Source organism: Sarcophilus harrisii, chromosome 2 (assembly GCF_902635505.1).
Source record: "Sarcophilus harrisii chromosome 2, mSarHar1.11, whole genome shotgun sequence".
In the NCBI taxonomy this organism is placed as follows: Eukaryota; Metazoa; Chordata; class Mammalia; order Dasyuromorphia; family Dasyuridae; genus Sarcophilus; species Sarcophilus harrisii.
The window spans coordinates 629,589,708-629,614,974 of record NC_045427.1 but is presented as its reverse complement, the minus strand read 5'-3'; the positions used below and the strand labels follow the sequence as shown (position 1 = coordinate 629,614,974).

Sequence of the window (25,267 nt, the reverse complement as noted above, 5' to 3'; positions counted from 1 at the left end):
AGGTGGCAAATGAGCACAAGACCAGAGTTGTGAAGGAGAAGGGAGGCTGCCCAGCTCTGCGTTTTTGAGCCAATGAGTGGCAGCCAGACCCGGAGCCAAGCCCCCTCTGTATCCACCTCCCTTTCCCTTCAGTGCCCCATGGGATTCCCTCAGAAGGGGGGCGTGGGGAATGGTGCACCTGTATCACAATGGGACAGCCAGCTGGGCATCCAAAGAATGGTGAGGTCCTGGAGCTCCCTGGGACTGCCTCCCTCCCCCTCCTGGCCAAGGGACATTGAATTTTGGAAGTGGCAGATACATCTCTACACACACACACACACACACACACACACACACAGAGAGAGAGAGAGAGAGAGAGAGAGAGAGAGAGAGAGAGAGAGAGTCTTCTCTAGTTCCTTGCCTCTTCCCTCACTTTCAGCCTTTTCCCAGCCTCCCCTCATACCTTTGCTCACACCTCTTCTGTCCCTCCCCTCCCCTGGCCACCATCTACCACTCTCATCCCTTTACTCTTCGCCTTCTTTTCTCTCTTCCTTTTTTCTCCCCTTCCCTCCCCTCCCCTTCCTTCCTCTTCTCTTCCCCTTCCCTCTTCTCTCATTTTTCCTCCCGTTCTCCCGCTCGATTTTCCTCCTCCTCCCCCCTCCTCCTCCTCCTTCTTCTCCTCCTCCTCGTCCTCCCTCTTCTCCTGCCCCTCCTCTTGCCTCGGCCCCCTTTCTTTCCCCCACCACCAGCTTTAACCCTTCCGGCCCTGCACGCGGGGGCGTCGTGGGTTGCGGGGCCTCCAGAGACCCGGGCCAGGCTGGGGCGGGGCTGGGCGGGGCGCGCAGGGCTGCAGGCTGGGGGAGGGCTGCGGGAGCTGAGCGCTGCCGGGGACTACAGCAGGTGCAGCCGAGCGGCGGACAGACGGACGGGGCCATGGACGCGGGCGGCGCGAGACTCGGCTGCCTCCTGGCGGGTCTGGCCTTCCTGCTCACAGGTGGGTGAGTCTCGGGCCCCAGGGAGGTTCCCCTGCTTCTCCGGCCCGGCCGCTCCAACCCAGGAATGAGGGGACAAGAGTGGGTGGGGGAGGGGAACCTAGGGGGAGAACCTGGGGACTGGGCTCGGGAAAAGTCCGGAAGAACCCAATCTCAGCCTCTCGGAGAGAAGGCAGGACTTTTAGTTAGATAGGGGGACCTGAGCGACTGCGGTCTAGCAGAGCTTCATTGAGCTCCCGGTGCTAGTAGTGTTCCTTATGGACGTCGAGCTTTAGGGAAAAGCCCAGAAGTCCAAGGCGGCTAGGGGCTTCCCAGACCCCTCCTCCCCCCCTCCCCACCTCCCTGGTCACTTCAGCCTCAAGTAACGGGACAACCCTGGCCAGATGGCCAGTTCTGTTCCGGGCGGGTGCTGAATCTCCAGGAAGTTTCCCCCTGACCAGAACCCACATCCCCCCCTCCGCTGCCCCCCCCCCCCCCAGCTTGTCCCCAGTTTGGCCCTTCGGGGCCTTAAGAAAAAGAAAACTGACCCCTCTTTATTGGGATCGGTCAAAGGTGATCCCTGGCTGGAGATCGTGCTGCTCCCCACCCGTCTCCTTCCTGGAGAAGGCTCGCCCTGGTTCTCTCCCTCCCCTCCCGGCAGCCAGCGCCTTCCTCTCAGAGCTCACCTTCTATTTACACCGTGTGGGACTTGTGGGTACATAGTTATTTTGTGTGTTGGATCGCCCGTTAGAATACGAGATGCTCCCTGGCAAGGACACAGTGGGACCTTTCTTTATGCTCCCAGTACTCAGCTCAGCGCCTAGGACGGAGTCGACGCTTAATAGTGTTTGTTGACTGACGTTGTGTCTGAATAGTCCCCAGAAGAACCCGAATTACTAAATTGAAATGTTGGTGGATACTAGGTCTGGGGAAAGGGAGGAGAAGAGAGATAGTCAGAGACACACAGAGAAACAAAGAGACAGAGACATAAGAGAGAGACAGAGATGACCAAATGCCTTTTGTCTTTCCTGCTCTCTTGGTGACTGGTGGAGGAGAGTATTCTCTCCTGCCCAACGTGTTTGCGTTCTCTACTCCAGAAGCTGATCTTTTGTAGGATCAGGACCAAGGACAGATCAACCTTGTTACAGGGATTGGGGGGGGGGGGGGGAAGAAAGTGCCCCGCAAAGATTTGTCTTGAGTCATCTTCTTTTTTGTTGTTCCCTCCCTAAGTGATTTCATTCATTCCTTTCTTCACGGTTGCCATTTTTCTGTAGATAACTCCCAAATCCTCCTCCTCACCCCCAGCCTCCTGACCTATATCTCCAGCTGCCCACCAGGCATATTTCTGCTTGAATTTCCTGCTGGTAACTCAAATTCTATATATAACACGTACACCTGAACTCCTCTTGTCTCTAAAATCTTTCACTCCCCTCTAGTTTCTCTTTTTTCTCTATTTCTGTTTTTCCATCCTTTTTAGGCTCAAAATATTGGAGTCATTTTTGATTCTTTGCCATCCTTCACCCATTACATCCAATTTGTGCCCATTTCTGTTGAATCTCCCTCTGTGTTATTTTCACTTTTATACACAACCACCCTAGCTCAGGCCCCATTCCCACTCGCTTGGACTATTGTATCCTCCTCACTGGTCTTCCTGCATCCAATTTCTTCCCCCTCTAATCTATCCTTCGTATGGCTGCCAAAGTAATCTTCATAATGTACAAGTCTGACCAAACCATTCCTCTGCTCAAAAGTCTATCTTGCCTTCTCACTGTCTAATGAATAAACATAAATTCATGGTCCTGGCATTGAAAGCCCCCTACAGCTTGGCTCCCACCATTTTCCCCATACCTGTCTCGGGACTGAGAGTCTCTAGCTTGACTTCTAGTCTCTTGATGCCTTCTCCCTATCTCTGTGCCTTTTTTCCCACAGTTTCCCAGGCCTGAGTGGACACCCTTCCCATGATCCTGTATCTCCATTTGTCAAAGCCCTCCCCTTCCTTCAAAGGCACCTTAAGCTGACTTCCTCCATACTTGAAATTTCCTCCCATTCTGATATCTTAAAGCGCCATGGAGCCCTGGATTGTTGCTAGATCAATTATCACCATCTCCAGCCCCAAAACCCATCCCCATCCCCAGTGAAACTATATCCCCAGCCCCAAACCCATTGATTGTGCATCAATATACTAAGTCCCTATGATCCCCTGAATATAGCAACTCCTTTCAGCATCATATAGTAAAAAGCATGTGGACTCCATAATCAGAAGCCCTGGGTTCAGATCCTGACTTCATCCCTTCTTACTTGTGACTTTCTGCAATCTGCCTCACTTCTCTGGCCCTGTTTCTTTCTGTATAAAATAAGAGAGTCATACTAGACCTATCAATGATCACTTCACTAAGACAGATTGTGATCATCTATAATATAATCTTCTAGAATTTCCTGTGGCTTCAGAAGAGTTAAGCTGTTTGTCCATGGTGCCAAAAAGTCCAGGTGCAGGATTGGGACCCAATTCTTTTTTGCTTAAACTCTAGTACTTTATTATCTACATGGCCTCTATTTTCACTGCCCACATTTAATAAATATTTGTTCAATTGAATGTGATCTTATTGATAAAGATTCTAAAGAATTAGATCCATAGAATTAACATTTTTATTCCTGGAAGGGATGTTGAGAGACCTTTAGCCCAACAGCTCCATTTTACAGATAAGAAAACTGAGGCTTAGAGAGGGTAAAGGACTTTTCTGGTCACACATAAATTTAGTAGCAGAGTTAAAACTTGCAACCCAAATTTTACCCTTAAACACAAGGATAGTTTATGAATAACAATTACTCTTATAAGGAATGTATATCATTAGGAATATCTATATAGGAATATATATTTTTACGAAATCATTTTGTACATTTCCAAGAACTCTTGCCTCTAATGTCCCTTCCAGCTCTGACTCTCTTTGGTTTTCATGTGATTCATTTAAAAAAAGACCACACATCTCAGTTTTTAACTACTTGAAGGAAAGAAAATTGGGTAAGTGGCCAATGACTGTATTGCAAATGAGCAAAATACAAGTATATCTTCATAAAACTTCAGAGCCTGCAGAAGGAAAAGTAGAAATCAGCTGATCCAACCCTTGACTGAACAGGAAGTCTCTTTCCACTTCTTTGAAAAGTGGCCACTAAAAGACCTCCCATGAGGTGGGATTTTCCTCCCTTCCAAGGCAGCCAATACCATATAGCTCATGTTATTAAGAAGTTTTTCCTTACTACAAAATCATATCATATAGTCTTTGTAATAACATCTTTTGCTCCTTGTTGGTTCTTAGGGACCAAACAGAAGAAAGTTAATTCTTCTTATATTTGGCAATCCTTTAAGTACTTGAAAAAGAGTCTCATTCAATTACTAAAACTTGTCCAAGGTAAACATCCCTAAACATCCCCACTTCTTTAAACTGCTATATATAGATAGATAGATAGATAGATAGATAGATATAGATATAGATATAGATATAGATATATAGATATAGATATATATAGATATGCCATGATTCCTAGTATCTTTACCACTCAGCTGCCCTCCTCCCAGGACACCTTCCAGCCTTTCTACAAAATGGTATTTGGGTATTTCAGGTGTTATTTGATTACAGTGGAGCTCCTTCTCCCTTATGGACACTACCTCTCATAATAAATCCCAGTAGCCTGCACATAGCTGTACTTGTGCTGTTGACTCACCCTGAACTTTTGTTGTTGTTGTGCAGCCATTTTCAGTCATGTCTGACTCTTCATGACTCCATTAGGGGTTTTCTCGGCAAAGATTCTTGGAATGGTTTGCCATTTCCTTCTCCAGTTCATTTTACAGGTGAGGAAACTGAGGCAGACAGGGTTAGATGACCTGTCTAGGGCCATACAGCTAGTAAGTTTCTGGGCCCAGATTTGAACTCAAATAGAGTCTTCCTGACTCCACTCCTGACAATCTATCCACTGAGCCAGCTAGATGCCCTATATTGAGCTTGCGGTCCTCTAAAACTGCCAAATGCTTTTCATGTAAAGTGCTGGTTAACTCTGTTTCCCCTCTTTAATAATTGAGCAGCTGATGCTCTTAAACCCAAATGAGAAAATATGATGTCCATCTTTTCCACAGGGGCTGGAGGCTCTGAAGCAGAGCATCGTCTATTCAATCGGCTGTTTCAGGGCTATAATGAAATCATCCGGCCGGTAGCCAATGTGTCTGACCCGGTCATTATCCAATTTGAGGTGTCCATGTCCCAACTGGTAAAAGTGGTGAGTGCTGGGCAGTGACTTGATTTCTAAAAGGGTGGTACAAGGGCAAGAGCTTTCCATGGTCAATACAAATCCAGGATTTTTCTTCCTCTTTTTTTTTCTCAATCTCTTGACTAGGATGAAGTTAACCAGATTATGGAAACCAACCTCTGGCTGAAACACGTGAGTTACCCATCAGTCAGTTCCTGCCCTTTACTGGGAACCTTCTACAGGTCCAGTCAGAGAGTCATCATTAAGAGTCTCATCTTACCTGAGGAAAAAGGATAAAACATGAAGTGAAATAAAGTGCTAAATAAACTGGGGGTCATTGAGCTAAAACAGTCCCTAATTTCAAGGAGTTCATGGGAAACACAGGCAACAATACAAACAAGATATAGAGAAGATAAATTGGAGATCATCCTTACAGAGAAGGCATTATATTACGGGGAGGAGTAGCTTGAATACCTCCTTAAGTGGGAGGAATGGCCCATTCCACTTGGACATTACTCTCATGGATAGGAAGCTCTTCTTTCGACTCCACTTATTTGGAATCTGTTTGGTTAGAAAAAGGAGTGAGTTTCTGTGGGCTAGAGTAATTGGAGCTTGCACGAGAAGCTGGAACTGGAGTAGGTTCTAAAGGATTGTCCAAACAGGAAGGAGAACAATAGGAGATAGGACCAGAATTAACAAAGCAATACCAAAACAGGGATAAGAATAGCAATCAGGGGATTGGACTAAAAGGAATAGGGGAAATAAGGATAATGGGAGGATGTATTTCTTTTGTGGCTTGTGAATCAAAAACAATTAATCAAGGACATTTTTAAAGGACCTTTTTATATACCGGACACTCAATTGCCTTTTGGCTTGTGAATCAAGATCAATCGATCAACATGCATATATTAAAACACCTACTATGTGCACATAGTTAGGGCCCTGTCAGTGCTTACTGGGGTACATATGTTGTTGTCCATATCTGGAGCACTCGATGGTGTCTGGCCCTTGTAATCCACCAGGGGTTGCCTGTCTTTAGTTTACTTCATCAATGGCAGAGGAAAGAACAGGAAATAATGTAACCTCAATATCCCAAAAATCCAGAGGCTTGAGTGTGTATTCTACAAACATTTGATAAATATCTAGTATGTTGTGGAGGTTACACTGGAATGAATAAGGCACGGTTCCTGCCTTCTTGGAGCTTGTAGAGGAGGGGAAATGGAGAGATTCTATAGTTTTATGTTGCTGCCTAAATCTGTCTGAGAATTTATGAGAAAACATTTTCGAGTGGACAGATCAGGGAGGGCTTCCTGGAGAAAGAGGCATTTGAGCTAAATCTTTGAGAGGGAGTAGATGTGAGGGGAGTGCAGAAGACCATTCCAGTTAGAGGAAATTACATAAGATGGGAACCAAGAAGATCCAAAGGAGAATACTTGGATTTAAATGCCTTGTTCTTTCCTACCTCAGTGTCTTTGTCCACACAGTTGCTGGGTTTGGAATGTCCTTTCTCCTCTTGGCAGTTAAAAATTCCTTCACCTCTATCCTTTAAAGCCCGGAATAAAAGTCTCCTCCAGGAAGCTTTCACTGATCCTTTCTACTTTCACCTCCAGCCATAAGTAGCAGTCTAAACTGCCATTCTCTAAAGTATATGTAACTTACTCAATTCCTAGGCGAGGGCAGGGATTTTACCATTAGGTAAACATAAATGTCCTCTTTCCCTCAGCACCAAATGCAGTGGACTGCACACAGTAGGAATGAATAAAGGAATTAGACCAGTGATTTCAATGATCTAGGGAACCTCCTGGTCAGGAGGAGCCCCTTCACCCATGCAGGTCAGCACCTTCCTGTCTCAGGTTGTTTAGAGCACTGATAGGACACATTACAAGCAGGTCTATTCACTACCCCACACTGCCCTTCAAGACACACTATAAACAGTGAGCATTTACTAAATCAAATTCAATCAAACAATCAAGACAATCAAAATTCATTAAATGTTTACTATGTGTTAGGCAAGCACTGAGATAAGGAGGTTTGGGGGATACAAAGAAAGGAGAAAACCCAATCCCTGCCCTCAAGGGACTTCCATTCTAAAGAAGGTTGATTTTGAACTTCCTTTGTCAGGGAGGAAAGGGGAAGTGATGGCCTTTTGCAATCTAGTGCTTCATTTACTCCAGCCACAAAGATGTTCAAAAACGCTTGGTTTTGCCCAGAAACAAGACATTTAGGACGAATGTTTTGACACCAGGGGACTGGGCATTAATCTTTCCCTTGGTCAATGCTGACATCTAGTGGCAAAATCTTGGTTTGTTTCAGGGGTACAAATTGTACGAATCTCCCTTACAAGTTTCAAGGGTGCCTTGATTTATACAGTCAGGGTGCTCACGTGGACATGAACTTCATTTGGTAGGAAATTGAGACTTAACTCTTAAATTCTGCTTTTTAAAACGTGTAATTGATGCTCTTTTAAGAATTTGCACTCTCTTCTCTCCTTCCCTCCCAATCATCGATAAAATTTGCTTCTTTTAGCAAAACAAACAAACAAACAAAAAAGTGCAGTGTTGTATGTACATCTCCCATTATATGTCTTTCTGACAATACATATTGCATTCAGCACTTCTGGTCCACCACCGGCTGCGATGTGGGAGGTGTGTTTCACAGGCTGGTCTCTGAAATCCTCAGTCATTGCACTGCAGTTCACACATGAGGGGCTCCCAAAGCAAAGGCTGTCACTCACTCCATGTGCAGTGAATTATGGGAGGCTCCCTCCCTTTTTCAGGGTCTCTGCTTTCTCCTCTGTCATTTAAAGGAATTAAACCTGATGGTCTCAAAGGTTCCTTCTATTTGTATCCCTCCATGGTGGAAGGACCCTTTTACTTCTGACATTCTCAGCTATCGGTGTTCATTTTTCTCAGGGTTCTTCTAACTTAGACATTCTGTATTCTACCTTCTAAAAAGTTCTTCTGGAAAGAAAGTTCTATGTTTTTAAGGACACTTTCAACCAAGACTTTCTGTGTTTCAAGAGCCCTCTAGGCAGAACATTCTATGTTCTAAGATTGTGTTCTATGTTTGGCCTTCTTTACTCATGAGCCACAAAAGGGACAATTCTAGAATGAATCATAACAGAAATCCCCTGCTGAAATTTAGCAAAGGAAACAGTGATTACCAAGAATCAGCAGGACTTCATCAAGAACAAAGTATGCTGATCAAACCTTATAGCCTTTTTGATAGGGTTCCCAATCCGGTAGATGATAGAAATCCTGTAGATAAAAGTTTGTCCAGATTTTAGAGGGGAAAAAACACTTTTTTGATCAAATAAATTGTTGATCAAATAGATACAAAAGAGAACTGGCCAATGGTTTGCCGTAAACATGGCCTGTGATGTTTCACATTTTTGCAGTGACTTGGATCTTTATCCAAGGTCATAAATGGAGTGCTTCTCAGATGGGTGGGTGACCCAAATCTAGGAGGGATACCTGCCTGCTAGACTGCAGAGTCAGGATGCCAAAAGGTCTTGCCAGTCTAGAACATTGGGCTGCATCCAATAAGATGAAATTCAGTAGGCATAGATGGGTAGGAAAACATCAACCACACAAGTATGAGATGGGGAAAGAAGACTTAGACAAAATTGTTCCAAAAAAGATTAAGGAGTTTTAGTAGTCTACGAGGGGAATCATATGGTATGGTAGAACAGTCCTTTAAAAAGCGCATGTAATCTTGAATTTCCTTAAAAGGGACAGATCTTCCAAGAGGAGTACTGATACCATCATCCTCTGCCCGCTTTGAATTTCATTTAGAGTACTGTGTTCATTTCTGGGAATGATGGCTTAAGAAGGACATTGATAAACTAGTGTTTATCAGTTATGCCCCATAGAATGTCCCAAAGAAGACAGTATGGATGGTAAAGAGGCTCACACAGTGAAAGCAGGGGCTCTGATTCTAGAATCTATGAAAATTTGGTTTTGAAAAAAAAGATTTCATAATTATATTTCACTATGATTGATTTCTTTCTCTAGATTATTTTGAGAAGGATCCATAGATTTACCCAGACTGCTAGTGTGGTCTGTGACACAAAAATAATTCAAAAACCTTGGGTTAAAGGAAACTTCATTGGGATAGTTAGCTCAGGGGAGAAGGGAAATCCAGCCGCTCCATCAAGGCTTTGTCAAATGGATGAAAATTGCAGATTTAGGCTTGATGTGAGGGAACACTCCCTAATAAGGAAAGTTGATCCAAAGGAGAACAAGCTGGCTGGACAGGTGGGACATTCTCCCTCATGGGGGCCTTCCAGCAGAGGCTGGATGGCTATTTGTCAAGGATGTTGTGGGTGAGATCTGTGTTCAGGTGTAGGTTTAACTAAAAGGCCACTGTCCCTGAAAGGCATCCAGTAGCACTCATTCCTGGCTACTTTTTCCCATTAGGGGTCACTGAGTGAGAAATCTCAGCTTGGAGCCTCTGTTTGTTTGGGAGGAGCAGAGCCACCCAGCCCTGATCTCCTTCCTGTTACTATAAAGAGATATTTTAAAATAATAGCTAGGAGACAGGGCAATTTATCCTTATTAAATTAAGGCCAGTGACTTCAGAGTCCACATACACTCCCTCCAGGGAAGATACTGCCCAGAGCTGCTGTCAGACAAGAAATAATGGCCTGCCCTACCAGTGACCCTTCTGGGCCAAGCCAAGGCCTAGCTGTCACTGCACTAGATTGCAAGGATTTCGCTGCCTCACAAACTTAGAAAATCACAGGGTATATGTGCCTTTTGTCAAGCTGACCCCAAAGCACTCACTCAGAGCCTGGGGTCTCATGGAGGCTGCTTTAGGCCGCTGTTCTCTTAAGGTATCCCAGACTCAGAGAAGCAATAATAGCCTCTTCTTCCAAAATAAGAAGAATCAATCACCAAGCATTTATTAAGCACCTGCTGTTTGCCAGGTACTTTGCTAGGTGCTAAACAAGTACAAAGAATGAAACAGACCCTATTCTCAAGGAGCTGATGTTTTAATGGAAGAACAACAATAAATAAATACATAAATACATACAAAATGTGCCTAATGAGGATACAGATATTTGCGATTGTATGTGAATTAGCTAAAATACAAATATGTGCAAATTTGGGGGCCCTGGTAGCAAGGATCAAGAGAGGCATGATGGTGCTTGAGCTGAGTCTTGAAGGGAAAGGGATTCTTTGAGATGGAGATGAGGAGGAAATGCCTTCCAAGCATGGGGGACACTTCATGCAAAGTCATGGCGGGAAAATGGGATAGAATATGACCAAGGACAGCCATGTAGGGATAGTAGCAGCAAGATGAAAGGGGAAGGAGAAGGAAGGTACTATACATGGAATGTTTAGGTGGGAGGGAAGGAAAATCCCTATGGTACAGGAATTCTGAAAGAGTACAACTGCTTTCTTTACACTCTCTCCCTTGTCTTAGATCTGGAATGACTACAAGCTGAAGTGGAATCCAGCGGACTATGATGGGGCTCAGTTCATGCGTGTGCCCTCCCAGAAAATATGGAAGCCTGACATTGTGCTATACAATAAGTAAGGGTGCTGGGGTCAGGGAGCATAGTTAGAACTGGAAGTGGGGCTTGAGAATCATCTGAGACTACTCTAAACCCATTTTACAGATAAGGAACTGAGGTTTTGGTGGTTTGGTAAAGGTATGTTTTGAATCCAGATCCTCTGCCTCTACCTCCAAATTCATCAGTGTTTCCACCAGAACACCAAGAAAAATTTGGGGGAAGCCAATGACCCAACCTAAAATAGAAGTGCCTGATTCTCCTCAGGGGAGGAAACACCTCTGGCCAGGAAATCCCAGACCATTTGGTAGAGCCAGGTCAGAAGGGTCTGCCCAGCCATCCCTTGTCCATGGTTCCCAGCAGAAAGCTCAACCTGAAATTGAGTACTTTCTCCCCAAAAGAAGTCTGTGCAATGGAGCATTCTGCAATCTTACCAGGGGCTCCAATCTGGCTCGGGCACCAGAAGGTCAGGGCTCTGGCACATTAAGGACATGATTTTCCAGGACTGATGTGGCCTCCCATCTGGGCCAGCCACAGCCCAAACACTCCTGAATGGGGGTGAGTCTGGGACTGTGGATCTTAGGATCCTAGACTAATCTAACCTCTCATTTTATACAGGGGGAAACTGAGGCCCAAGGAAATTAGATGATTTACCCAGGGTCATATAAGTAGTAATCTTCAGATATTGGTTTTGAACCCACATTCTATGACCTCAGTCTGCCCCAGACCACTCTTGGATTTAAAGGAAAATTTTAGGACAAAATCAATAAGCTATTTCCATACCAAAAAAATTTCTGCCTGTGACTATTTTAATAACACACTTAATTTCATACTTCACATTTCAGATAGGGAAATAGTATGATTTCTTCTGAAAGACCAGGGATCTGGAGAATAGGCTTTGGGGAGGGTTACTCCAGTCAAACTTCCTGATTTTTCAAAAGAAGAAACAATCCCAGAGAGAAGCCAATGAGTCAGTGATAGAATTGGAACTTAGAACCTGGATGCCCGAACTCCCAATATTATGCCCTTTCCACTAACCCACAGTGACTAGTGAGCAAGTTCAAGTGACTATCTAGCCTCCACTCAAAGGCCTTGCATGTTTCAGGCATTGTCAATGCAACACAACATCCTCTAGAAGCCCTTACTATTGTTATAGTCATCTTCCCATTACCCAGAATCCTTAGGCAAAATATTGCTCTGGATAACTGAGCTTTCCCAATGGCTATGAGTTTACCATTCTGATCAACAAAATATAAATTTATTTAAGTTTCTATTATGTGCCAGGCTCTGGACCCTGAGAACACAAAAAGAAAATAAAATTGGCCTTACCTTCAGAAAGCTTACATTCTATTTGGGGGAAGCAACATATAAGAAAGAACAAAACATATCTGAAGTAAATATAATTCCCTGAATACTTAAGAAGACACTGAATACAGTTGAACATTTTTTTCACTGATACAGGGCATCATTATGGATGTCATCTTGTTTGGCCATTTCACTCTTCATGACTCCATTTGGGGTTGTGTTGGCAGAAATACTGGAGTGGTTGGCCATTTCCTTCTCCAGCTCATTTTATAGATGAGGAAACTGAAGCAACGGGGTTAAGTGACTCACCCAGCCTCACCCAGCTTAAGTGTCTGAAGCTGAATTTGAACTAAGGAAGACAAGTCTTCCTGACTCCAGGCTGGGCACTAAATTCACTATATTACCTAGCTGCCCCAATTTTTTTAAGTATTCAATAAAATATTTGTTCAAAATAAAAAATAAACAAAAATTTCTTGATAGGCTGAGTCACATTGTGATTCTTTCCTGTGCTCCTTTTGTTCCTACAGTGCAGTTGGGGATTTCCAAGTTGATGACAAGACCAAGGCCCTGTTGAAATACACAGGAGAAGTGACTTGGATCCCTCCTGCCATCTTTAAGAGTTCTTGCAAAATTGACGTAACTTACTTCCCATTTGACTACCAAAATTGCACCATGAAGTTTGGTTCCTGGTCCTATGATAAAGCTAAAATCGACCTGGTCTTGATTGGCTCCTCGATGAACCTCAAAGACTACTGGGAAAGTGGTGAATGGGCCATTATCAATGCCCCTGGGTACAAACATGACATCAAGTACAACTGCTGTGATGAGATCTATACTGACATCACTTATTCTCTTTACATCAGGCGCCTGCCTCTGTTCTACACCATCAACATGATCATTCCCTGCCTCCTGATTTCTTTTCTGACGGTACTGGTGTTCTATCTGCCTTCTGACTGTGGGGAGAAAGTGACCCTCTGCATCTCGGTCCTTTTGTCCCTAACCGTGTTCCTCTTGGTGATCACTGAAACCATCCCTTCCACATCTCTGGTCATTCCCCTGATCGGGGAATATCTCCTGTTCACCATGATTTTTGTCACCCTCTCTATCGTCATTACCGTCTTTGTTCTCAACGTACACTACCGTACCCCCAAGACCCATACGATGCCCCAATGGGTGAAGACCATATTCCTGAACTGGCTGCCCAAAATCATGTTCATGGCCAGACCTGCCAGCAGCGAGGAGGCTTCTCAGAAGTGCAGGCCATTCTCTAGCGCTGAGCTCTCCAACCTCAACTGCTTCAGGGGTTCAGAAGCAAAATGTTGCAAGGGGGGATCGACTTGTCAGGATGGGGCATGTGGCGTCTGCCGCCACCAGAGGATCAAGCTCTCCAACCTGAGCTCCAACCTTCCAAGGAGCGCCAGCTCGGAATCCGTGGATGCCATGCTTTCCTTCTCAGTTCTGTCTCCAGAAATGAAAGATGCAATCGAAAGCGTCAAGTACATTGCTGAAAATATGAAGGCGCAGAACGAGGCCAAAGAGGTATGAATGGTCTTTGTGATGTCTTCCTCAGCTTGTTAGTAATTTTTGGAGTGTAAGTGCTACTTTGTGGCATCTTCCCCATGGGAAAATTTGTTAGTAATCTGCAGAGTGTAAGTGCCACTTTGTGGTGCCTTCCCCACGGGAAAGGTTTTAGTAATTTGTGGAGTGTAAGTGCCACTTTGTGGCGTGTTCCCCACAGGAAAGTTTGTTAGTAACCTGCAGAGTGTAAGTGCCATTTTGTGGCGTGTTCCCCATGGGAAAGTTTGTTAATAATTTGTGGAGTGTAAGTGCCACATTGTGGCATCTTCCCCATGGGAAAGGTTTTAGTAATTTGTGGAGTATAAGTGCCAACTTGTGGCATGTTCCCCACAAGAAAGGTTTGTTAGTAATTTGTGGAGTATAAGTGCCACTTTGTGGGGTGTTCTCCATGAGAAAGTTTATTAACAATTTGTGGAGTATAAGTGCCATATTGTAGCATCTCCACAGGAAAGGTTTTAGTCATTTGTGAAGTGTAAGTGCCACTTTGTGGTGTCTTCCCCACGGGAAAGGTTTTAGTAATTTGTGGAGTGTAAGTGCCACTTTGTGGCGTGTTCCCCACAGGAAAGTTTGTTAGTAACCTGTAGAGTGTAAGTGCCATTTTGTGGCGTGTTCCCCATGGGAAAGTTTGTTAATAATTTGTGGAGTGTAAGTACCACGTTGTAGCATCTCCATAGGAAAGGTTTTAGTTATTTGTGGAGTGTAAGTGCCACTTTGTGGCGTGTTCCCCACAGGAAAGTTTGTTAGTAACCTGCAGAGTGTAAGTGCCACTTTGTGGCGTGTTCCCCATGGGAAAGTTTATTAACAATTTGTGGAGTATAAGTGCCATATTGTAGCATCTCCACAGGAAAGGTTTTAGTCATTTGTGAAGTGTAAGTGCCACTTTGTGGTGTCTTCCCCACGGGAAAGGTTTTAGTAATTTGTGGAGTGTAAGTGCCACTTTGTGGCGTGTTCCCCACAGGAAAGTTTGTTAGTAACCTGCAGAGTGTAAGTGCCATTTTGTGGCGTGTTCCCCATGGGAAAGTTTGTTAATAATTTGTGGAGTGTAAGTGCCACATTGTGGCATCTTCCCCATGGGAAAGGTTTTAGTAATTTGTGGAGTATAAGTGCCAACTTGTGGCATGTTCCCCACAAGAAAGGTTTGTTAGTAATTTGTGGAGTATAAGTGCCACTTTGTGGGGTGTTCTCCATGAGAAAGGTTTTAGTAATTTGTAGAGTATAAGTGTCATGAGGGCAAGGGATGCTCTCTATAAACTTTTACTACTTTCCCTTGTCCTGGCCCACTCCAGCTATGAGAACTTTACATACATGTAAGGCATTTAATATGTGAATGAATGAATGAAAAAATGTTTATTAAATGCTTATTGTAATAGTGCTAAGTTCTCAGGAGATAAATAGAAGAAGAATATCTCAACAAGTTCACACTTTAATTGGGAAACACATGTAGGTGAATTGAGCTTCAGGGTAGATGGCAAAGCCCAAGGGTCCTAAAGATATATCAAGATATATCAGCCACATAGGAGAAGTTTATCACTATCGGGAATGCAGAGCTGGCATTTTTAAAGCATTTTGAGATAGTCTTAGATACAAAGCCCTTTATAAGCATTATCGCACTGGATTCTCACAGCAGCTCTTGAGGAAAGTGCTATTAATCCCATTTTACAGATAAGGAGAAAAGAAGCTCAATAAAGAGACTCTTAGCCAGTAAATGATGGAGGTGAGATAGAATCCAGCAGTCTCCCGATTCCAGGTCCTGCTAGACCATGCTGCCCAAGGACAGAAGACCCTGAACTTTCCACAGAAACTATAGCAATAACATTGTGGCAACCAGGAGAAGGCAAAATCACGCAGTTCTTGTTTTATTTCTCTTTGCTCAGCCAAGGAGAATGGTCTTCCCCCTGGGACAGAGAGAGCAACAGTGCTTAGCAAGGAATTGAAATCTCAGATATATGAGGGCATGCTAGGGTAGATATAGGATAAGCTCTTGGCAAACATTATTTCATGGGGTCCTCACAGCACTGGGAAGCAACCCCATCTTTCCCATCTTTCCAACAAAAGAATATATGATATGACACTCTGAAATAGCATTATGTAGGTTATTCCACAATAAAAGAAAGAAGCAGTGCAGAAAGTTGAGATGGTGAGATGCTGAGTTCGTCTCTGATAAAATGTAATTGTGAACCAGTTGGTCCTTGCCCCACAAGTGACAAGTGGAAGGAGGGTTAGATTTGTTTGAACCTCCTAGAGAGTATTTGTTATCTGTGTGACCTTGAGGAAAAATCAGCCCATTTCTCTGATCCCAAGTTTTTTCATCTCTATTATTATCTCCATTACATAGTCAATAAGCATTGATTAAGCGCTTCCTATGTGGCAGATGCTGTGATAGATGCTAAGGGCACAAAGAAAGGCAAAAACACAGTCATTTTCCTCAAAGAGCTTACATTATAAGCTGACAAAGCCAATGTGTAAACAGCTGTGTTCATGCAAGTTATCTACAAGTAGATGGAAGATATTATCAGCCTGTGGGGGACTGGTAATTGTGGAGATGAATCTTGAGGGAAATCAGGGAATTGGGGAGGGGGTGAAGGGGGGGCAAAGGTAAAGGGGCAGAGAATTCTGTAGACACAGAAGTGGAGATGAAGATAGAGCATTCTATACAAAAAATACCCCTCGGCAAATTGCAGGATTGAGGGATTTTCAAATGGGGAGTAAAGCAGAATTAGGTTAAGAAGATGGTAAAGGTGGGGAGTAGGTTTGGCAGGACTTTAAAAGTCCATCAGAGCCTGAAGAAAGAAAGAGGCATCTGAACTCTAAGGAAGGGAGAGGGACAGGAATATGGAAGAGACTTTCCAACCAACTAATTCAACATCTGGCTCTTGCATTTATTTTACCCCCAGGTTACCCAAGTCATTTCTGGTAATCTTACAAGATGTTTTTGCCTTCAAAATTAATTAGTTCAGCCTTAGGATGCTTAATAACAAAAAACTGATTACTAGACTAATCCCTGTTCCTAGTGCAATCTTCATAATGGAGTTTGTTTTAAAAAAAAAAAATGTCTCCTGGATATTCTTTTGTTTGGGTGTGAAAGTTCAAGAGAAATCTATTTGAAGCCAGGAGATGAGATGCTAATTAGGACTCTGGGTTTTTCTGAAGAATTAGCCACTGACACTACTAAATTAGAGGCTGCTTTGTCCCATCAAACCAACCCCCACAGATTCAGTCCATTTTTATAGTCATGGGCATTAGGGGTAATCCCTGGACCAATGCAGGTGGCTTCTTTGTCTGCAACTTCTGATTGATCAGAGTCAAGGGTCACACAGTCTTGGGTCACACTTGAGCCCAGAACTTCTTGGCTTTGAGCTCAACTCTTTAACAATGACTCCAACCTGCCTTTCATAAAATGTAGCTAAAAAGCACTTGTTGAAGTGAATCAAAGGAGCTCCAGCTAGAGATGGTGCTTCTTGTTCTACCTTTTCAAATCTGAATCAAAGGGAATTATATTCTATATTGGTAGAAGAGCTCTGCAGTACTCTCTTCAGAGGAGTGGCAAATCTTTGGCAGGAGAACTTTGAAAGCTAGCACTGGTGCTCATCAGCTCACAAGTAACTGAATTTTGTCATGTTTTACAGTCACAGAGAGTCACCACTATTATACGGGAAAGGTAATACGTTATCCCCATTTTACATGAGCAAACGAATTTGAAGATGGCAGTGATGATTGTCTTACTTGAGATAGTCATGTAAAAGATGGAGCTGGGCCCTGGACTCAAATCCCACGTCTGACCTTTAGGAGGAAAGAGAAGGCATTAGCTCTGGTACCCTGTTAACTACTTCACAGGGTCATTGAGAGACTCAAAAGCAGTAATAATTGTGAAGAGCTTTGCAAATTTTAATAGCATTATGAGATTACCGATCATTACTCCTCCTCTATTGGTCTAGAACATTTATACATGGTCATGAGTCAACTCTTTCTATAGAACATGGCCCCTCTCCCACCCTGTTCCCTGTCATAGAGAGAAAACCCCAAACTAGAAGCCCCTTAGAAATAGAATCCACATCATTCACTTAACTAACTGAGCTCCAGGCTGGTTAGTTGGGGCTCTTGGCTAGCACAACTGGGATTCAAATCCAACTCTCCATCCAAGCTGGTTATTGTCAGATTTTGGCCTTAAAAAGTTACTTTCCTATTTGTGGGTAGAATTCCCATATAACCATATCATCTGCAGTTCCATACGTATCCGTGTGTTAGAAACAGTTTTCTTTTCTTTTTGATCAAATTATCCAATAGTTTGCACGTTGTATTAGTTTTTATTAGTGGCAGCTGCTAGAACAATGGATTCACCTGGGCCTGAAGTCAGGCTTAAACATGATCTCAGATACTTTCCAGCTACCTGACTCTGGGCAAGTCACCTAACCTGTTTGCCTTGGTTTCCTAAATTGTAAAAGAGGGATAATAAGAGTACTTACCTCTTAGGTTTATTGTGAGGATCAAATGACATAATATTTATAAAAAGCACTTAGCACAGTACCTGGCACATAGTAGGTGCTATATAAGAAATTATTTCCTCTCTCCCACCTCTTTTTTAAAAAATCAATTCCTAATTTCATTTATTTGGGGGGTTTTGTTTTTAATTTTGGATATCTGTCTTTTGTCAGAATATCTATTTTGTGTATGTTTTTGCTTTTCTATGTATTTTTTCTTTTTAGCGTCATGTCCAATTCATTGATATCATGTCTATCTTTTTTTTTGTTGGATATTTAGAAATATAATTTTTCTTCTAACATTTTTTGTCCTTTCTCAACATTTCTTAAACTAAAGTACCTTGATAGAGTATTACTGTTGACTTCATTGAGAGTTTTCTGCTTGCTAGAATTTGTTGGGACGTGGGAAGAGATGAGAGACAGACTATTTGTTCGTTTGAGAAATTATGCTATTCAACAACCCTTATGAAAACACCTACCATGTGTCAGGCACTGGAGAAAACAAGGACAAAAAATAAATTGTCCCTACCTTTAGTGAACTTGCTTCCTATTGACATAATACAATATGAATATGGTTTAGAGCCCAGTGTCATATTAAAAAAACTACACATTATCTATGCTCTCTCATATTTTTATTTATTTATATTCATTCATTCATTTATTTTGCTTGTCTATATTCATTTACTTATTTATTTTATATAGAATATTTAATAATTATTATATATAATTATATGTTAATATATTAAATATAATAATATACAATTTAATTATAAAAATAATTAAATATAATATTTATATTATTTATTTATTTATTTCCAGCTACATTTTCAAATAGTTCTGACAGCACACAGGAGTTTTGCTACCTGGAGTTTACAATTTCTAGTTTGGAGAATTTTGGACTAGGAAATTCTTGTCAAGTGCAGATGAGCACTTCCTCTGAAATTAGGTCTTAGAAGGGCTTGGACCAATGAGAGGCTAAGTGACTTGCCCAGAGTCATACAGTTAGCATGTGTCAGAGGCAGAATTTGAACTCATCTCTCTATCCATGATAGCTTGTTGCCTCACCAAAATATGAGATTCAGTTTCAGTCATGTCTGATGCTTTCTTGGCAGAGATACTGCAGTGATTTGTTCATTTCCTTCTCTAATTCATTTGACAGATGAAGAAACTGAGGCAGACAGGGATCAGTGACGTGCCCAGGGTCACACAGCTAGAAGTGTCCAAGGTCGGATTTGAACTCAGGAAGATGAGCCTTCCTAACTCCAGACCTGGTACACTATGGCGCTCCCTAGCTGCCCTAGATAGGCAAAATAATGCAAAATAATAGGGGGAGAGTTAGACTGAGAGAATCTGGATTTGAACTCGGGGTCTTAACTGCAAATCTTCCTCTATTCAAGATGCTAGTATTAAAAATAGCTTCCAGGGAAAAAACCCCAAGCTTCAGGCTTTTCTATAATTTATTTTATGGCCATTAAAGCAGATAATTAGACCTTGGCAGATATTGAGCCTAAGGCCTAGAGGGAGCAAAATAACTCATTTTGGGGCCGACCCGAGGGTTTTTCTCCCTTTCATTGACCGAGTAATTGAACGCCTGGATTCCAGGTTTCTGCCATTGCCGTTGTTTGCTAAATCTCAGCTCTCATTGAGTCTTTGCTCCTGCCTTGTCCAGGAGAGTAATTAAAGTAGCACCGACTTCCTCCTTTAATTGGAAGGGTTGAGTCGATGCTGGATTGGGCTCAGTTAGTGGAGCTCTGTCCAGGATTCCATTTGCCTCTCATCCATTGCTATTTGTGGCTCAGCATCGTGGCTGACCTTTCATATACCTGCTTACCTGTGAATGTGAGGCTGATGCTCTGAATGGGAAGACCCAAAGGGGACTAGCCCGGCCTGTAAAATGTCAGTGAACTTGCCCCGTTCTGGGCCCACCATTCAGGAAGGAAGGGGAGTGACTCAGTTTCCAGTTTTTGTTTGATGGGGCCTCTTATTTCATTGAAGCTCACCCCAGGGCTCTTAACCTGGGTTCCTTAAGGTAGGTTGTAAGAGAGTCTAAATTTATTTTTAACAGATATTTTAGTGACTGTTGTTTCAATATAATTGGCTTCCTTGCAATACTCTGTGTTTTACTTTACTAAATTTGTTTTTAACAGATATTTTGGTGACTTATTTTAATATAATTGGCTTCTTTGCCATATTATGTATTATATAAAAACATGATTCTGGGAAGGGTTCCAGTCTGACAAAGGAGAATCTGACGTCCAAAAAAGTTAAGAAGCCAGTTGTGACTAATGTACATCAGTCTGGGCTCTGTAACTTAGAAACAGACCCCAAGAGGCTAAATCCTTTACCAGGATCATGTGGTGTCAGAGATGAACTCTGAGGGGGACTGCTGCCTGTGATGGCTTCCTGTTAGCATCCCCAAAATGGAAGAAAATGAAAAATACACCCTCCTATCCTTTTGGTCTCAGACCTCCATCTCCATGTGGTCTGGGACCAGGGCACTGACTTGGCTGTCCATTCCCCTGAGCACCTTCTCTGGCCAAAGGGAGGGCCTCCCTCCCATTTCTCTCTCCTGGTTCCTTTGGCTTCCTCCAAGGCCCAAAATCCCACCATCTCCAGGAAGCCGTTCTCAATCACCCTTAATGCTTCTGGCTTTCTAGTAATGATTAACTCTGTTATATCCTGTCTACATCTAGTTGTTTGTTGAACTAAAAACTCCATGAAGGCAGGAACTAGCTTTTACCTTTCTTTTTATCCTTAGTCTTTAGCCCACTGCCTGGAACACAGTAGGTGCTTAATAAATGCTGATTAAAAAAATAGTAAATTCTACAAGATTTCAACCGAATGACATAGAAAGATTCCATAGGGGCAGCTGGGTGGCGCAGTGGGTAGAGCACCAGCCCTGAAGTCAGGAGGACCCGAGTTCAGATCTAGTCTCAGACACTTAACATGTCCTACCTGTGTGACCCTGGGCAAGTCACTTAACCCCAATTGTCTCAGGGGAAAAAAAAGATTCCAGAGTCCACATTCATGGTACAGTTGAAGAAATAGCTAGATTTGGAGGCAGGGGATATGGGTTCAAATCCTGATTCTGCCAACTATTTCTGTATGACCACAGGCAAGTTAATTAACCACTCAGAGCTTTGGTTTTCTCATCGGAAAAAAGGAAGGGGCTAGTCTAGGTGATCTCTGAAGTCCCTTCCAATTATCCTGGGTCACTGAATTAATGTCACCCTTTTCCTTTCCTTTATTATTTAATCTTGAGCTTGTTTCGGTGGAGAGGGGCCCAAAGACCTTGAACTTGAAGTCACCAGACTCGGATTGGAGGCCCAGCTCTGCCACTCATCAGAGCCTCAGTATTCTCACCTGAGATATGGGGGTGACAATATTCCTTCTGCCTCCTACCTCACTGATCAAGGAGATCCCTTTGTATGATGGATGTGGAGTCGGAGGATCTGGAATTGAGGCTTTTTTTTTTGACTCTACAAGATGAAGCCATAGGATCTAACACTTAGAAATAAGAGTCTTTATAGGCCTTTTTTGTATTCCTGGCGTTAAATCACAAAGAAACCAAGTCCAGGTTTATCTAATTCATTTTTGTTTCAGACCAGACTGGAAAGGCTTAATCTAGCCAAGTCTGACCTTTTCCTTGTCTAATAAAAGTCTGTGGGGGAAGCTCTGAAGACCAGTTAAATCCTATGGGACAGAGGAGAGGAAGAGGCTGCCACATATGAGGGAACTAGGGCACGTTCCTTTAGGTCTAGAACAGTGCTTCTCAGACGTTTGTTCTCAGCATCCCCTTCTAGTAGGAAAAACGACTGGGGATCTGCCCAAAGAGTGTTTCTTTATGTGGGCTGTGTTTGTAGATCTTTAGATAGATAGATCTATTTAGATATGTAGATAGTGAATATTAAAAATAAATAAAAATAAAAACGAAGTCATTTCCGATCCTCCAGAGTGGTCATTACTTTTTTACATTATTCAGTATACACAAAGGATTATCATCTCTATGTCCAGGACTGCTGGGTCTGTATCTCCAGTCCTACTTTCTCTCCCCTCACCACATCCCTACCCTTTGAACATCAGTGCCCTGTAGGCATCTCAAACTCAGACATCCAAAACAAAGCACATTGTCTTTCTTAAAGAGGCAACAGGATGGTACAGTGGTTAGAGTACTTGTCCTGGTGGCAGGAAGAACTGAATTTAAATCTGGCTACTAGATGTATAACCCTGAGCAAGTCACTTAAACTCTGTTTGCCTCAATTTTCCCAACTGTAAAATAGGTTAATAATTGCTCCTAATTCTCCCCCATTAGAAGGTGATACGATTTCCTTGAGCGTAGGGCTTACTTTTGCACAGTACCTGGCATTTCCTTAATAAATAATTGTTGAGCAAGTGAAAATGTTACTAAAAAGAAACATTTCTTCTTTTAAAAATATCCTATTATGGATAACTTTTGAGTTTTTTCTTATCACCTTCATTTCTGAAGGTATTCCAGACCTCCCTTCCCCAGCAAGCTATTTGAATCAGCAACAGGCTTTAAAAAGAAAAAGGAAAGCAAATTAAAACACATTAATCATATCTGACAATAGATGCAATATTCCCCACCTATAGTCGCTCACCTCTGCAAAGATGGAAGGGAGGTCGATTTTCTCAACTCTTTGCAGGATCGAGGTTGGTCATTATATTTACCCAAGTTTCTGTTTCCAAACATTTCTTTTCTTTTTGGGGTGAGGCAGTCAGATCTCACAGCTCATTAAGTATTGAGTGGTTGAGGAGGGATTTGAAGTCAGATCCTCTTGGTTCCTGGATTGGTGCTCTATCCATCTTACCACCTAGCTGTGCCCATTTCTTTTCTAATAAATCTTCTACTATCTACAGATCCCTGTGCTCACCACTGGGGGGTACATATAGTTTAGCTAAGTCTTCATGATGCTTACAATCTAGTGAGGGATATGAAAAATACCTAAATATCACAACACAAAATTAATCAACTACAAAACAATATAATCAACAATAAAACAAATAATCAACTATTAAACAACTACATAGGGGTCTGTGTGCAGGAGCAATGTCCTAACTCCTGGGCAAATTAAATTACTTTTTCCTTATAAGGCACTGAGACTTCCTTGAGATTTGGTTGGCCCAAATGACTAAAGGCTTTTTGTTATTATTATTTCCCATGAACCCTTCTGGCTTCCCACCTTCCCTATTACTGTTGACATCACCATCTCATTACCTGAATACAAAGCAACCAAGAGAGAATTCTGGGGCTTGGCCACTGATCCCGATGGGACCCTCAGGCAAGAGAACTGCTCAACTGAAGCAACTTGAAGTGTTTTTAATGTCTTTCCTTGTTCCTGTTGTAATTAAGTAAACTTTTTTTTTTTCTTAACTGCTCGATGACCTATGAGTGTCCCATTTTGTAGTAGATAGAGAGCTGAACTTGGAATCATGAAGATATGAGTTCAACTCCATGGTCAGACACATCTGACCCTGGGCAAGTCACATAAGCACCGGCTGCCTCATTTTCCTCATCTGTAAAATGGGGATAATAATAATATCTACTATCTAGGCTTGTTCTGAGTACCAAATGAGATAACATCTGTAAAGCACTTTGCAAACCTCAAATCACTATGTATATGTTAATCATTATTATATTGAACCTATATGACCAGAACCCAGCTTGAGTCAGACCCAGACCAGAGTAGGGGACAAAATGCTAAGTGAGCCCAAAGGGGAAAAGCCGTGACTAGTTGGGGAAAGGAAGAAGAGATCGGGGAAAGCTCCTAAACTGAATTTTTTTTTGGCTTTCATGTTTACACTTGTGTTTTTTCAGATTCAAGATGACTGGAAATATGTTGCCATGGTCATCGACCGCATCTTCCTGTGGATTTTCATTCTGGTTTGTATTTTAGGAACAGCAGGGTTGTTTTTGCAGCCTCTGATGATTGGAGATGACGTATAGCCGCAGGATCACATCAGTCAGGAAGGCCTTTGTGACTCTCCCTGCCAAAGCTTGACCTGCTCCTGTTCCATTGTCCAAGAGCTCACTCTGTCTGCCATCTTTCTTTAAGGGAACAGACGTGTCTCTAATACTACTGTCATCCACATACCTCCTTTGTTTTTGGCTAGTAAACTTTCCTTTTTAACTTCCATCTTAATACTCTTCACTTCACTCCCCCATGACACCATAACACCACCTACACTCAAGTGTGCACCATGAAAAAAAAGTGTATTAACATGTTTATCCCTTATATCAAAGAGTATGGATAACCAAATATCATAAATAATCTAACATGAGGAAAATAACAAATAAAAATTGGAAAGCTTAATTCTTCTATGTGGAAATTTTGTATATTTAGCATAATTCAATTTAGCAAAATTTTATTAAGTGCGAGACACTTGGGGGAATAAGGATGAAAAAACAATTTCCATCTTCAAAGAGCTTACCTGTTAATAGGGAACAAGTTTATATACATAAATAAGCAAAGGATCAGAGATAGACAAATGAAAGGATCCTAACAGTTATCAGATCACAGATTTAAAGCTGGAAGGGATCTTAGCATCCAGCCCTTCTGTTTTACAAACAAGGAAACCAGGGCCCCACAACATTAAGTAAGCCATGATATGAACTCAGGTCTTAATGATCCATTGTGATCAGAACAGAAAGAAGGGAGATCTGGACAGTGCAAATTTGTAAAGAGGTAATTCAGTGTCTGCTGGCAGGAGGTGGCCAGGGAAGGCTTCCTGGAGGATGTGAAAGAGCCTTTTCCAAATACTTCAATGATTAAGAGAAGATCACTAGAGAGGAAACCCTGACAGAGTTTGGAGGCATTTGGCAGGACTTGTGATTTCAGTGGTATAATTAAACAGCAAGGTAGCACAGTGTTAGAAGGCTAGATTTGGAGTCAGTAAGACATACTAGCAAGCCATTTAATCTCTGCCTTGATATCCTCACCCACATAATAAATCCATAATGAAACACTTACTTCACAAACATTATTGTGAGACTCAAATGAGATAACCTGTACATGGCTTTGCAAAACTTAAAGCACTTAATAATCATTCATTATAACATAATAATCATTATATAAGGTAATAATTATATAATTATCATGTAAAATAATAATCATTTTAATCATTATTTTTTATTAAGAATTCTGGTGAGGAAACTTCTCCCCTTAAAGAAATTCTGTTTACTG

General features: G+C 42.3%; 1 protein-coding gene across 1 annotated transcript; it reads left to right on the top strand.

Annotated features, from left to right (window-relative positions):
* Positions 1–834: 834 nt before the first annotated feature.
* CHRNA3 (cholinergic receptor nicotinic alpha 3 subunit) lies at positions 835–25,159 on the top strand. Its single transcript, XM_023495792.2, has 6 exons — positions 835–973; positions 5,080–5,219; positions 5,337–5,381; positions 10,617–10,726; positions 12,537–13,548; positions 23,902–25,159. The coding sequence occupies exons 1-6, from the start codon at positions 913–915 to the stop codon at positions 24,028–24,030; spliced, it is 1,497 nt and encodes a 498-aa protein (XP_023351560.2). The 5' UTR covers positions 835–912; the 3' UTR covers positions 24,031–25,159.
* The last annotated feature ends 108 nt before the right edge of the window (positions 25,160–25,267 follow it).

Coding starts and splice junctions, on each gene's coding strand:
- CHRNA3 (XM_023495792.2), top strand. CDS start 913: ATGGACGCGGGCGGCGCGAGACTCGGCTGCCTCCTGGCGGGTCTGGCC. Junction 5,382..10,616: donor CCAACCTCTGGCTGAAACAC/GTGAGTTACCCA, acceptor CCCTTGTCTTAG/ATCTGGAATGACTACAAGCT. Junction 10,727..12,536: donor GACATTGTGCTATACAATAA/GTAAGGGTGCTG, acceptor TTGTTCCTACAG/TGCAGTTGGGGATTTCCAAG.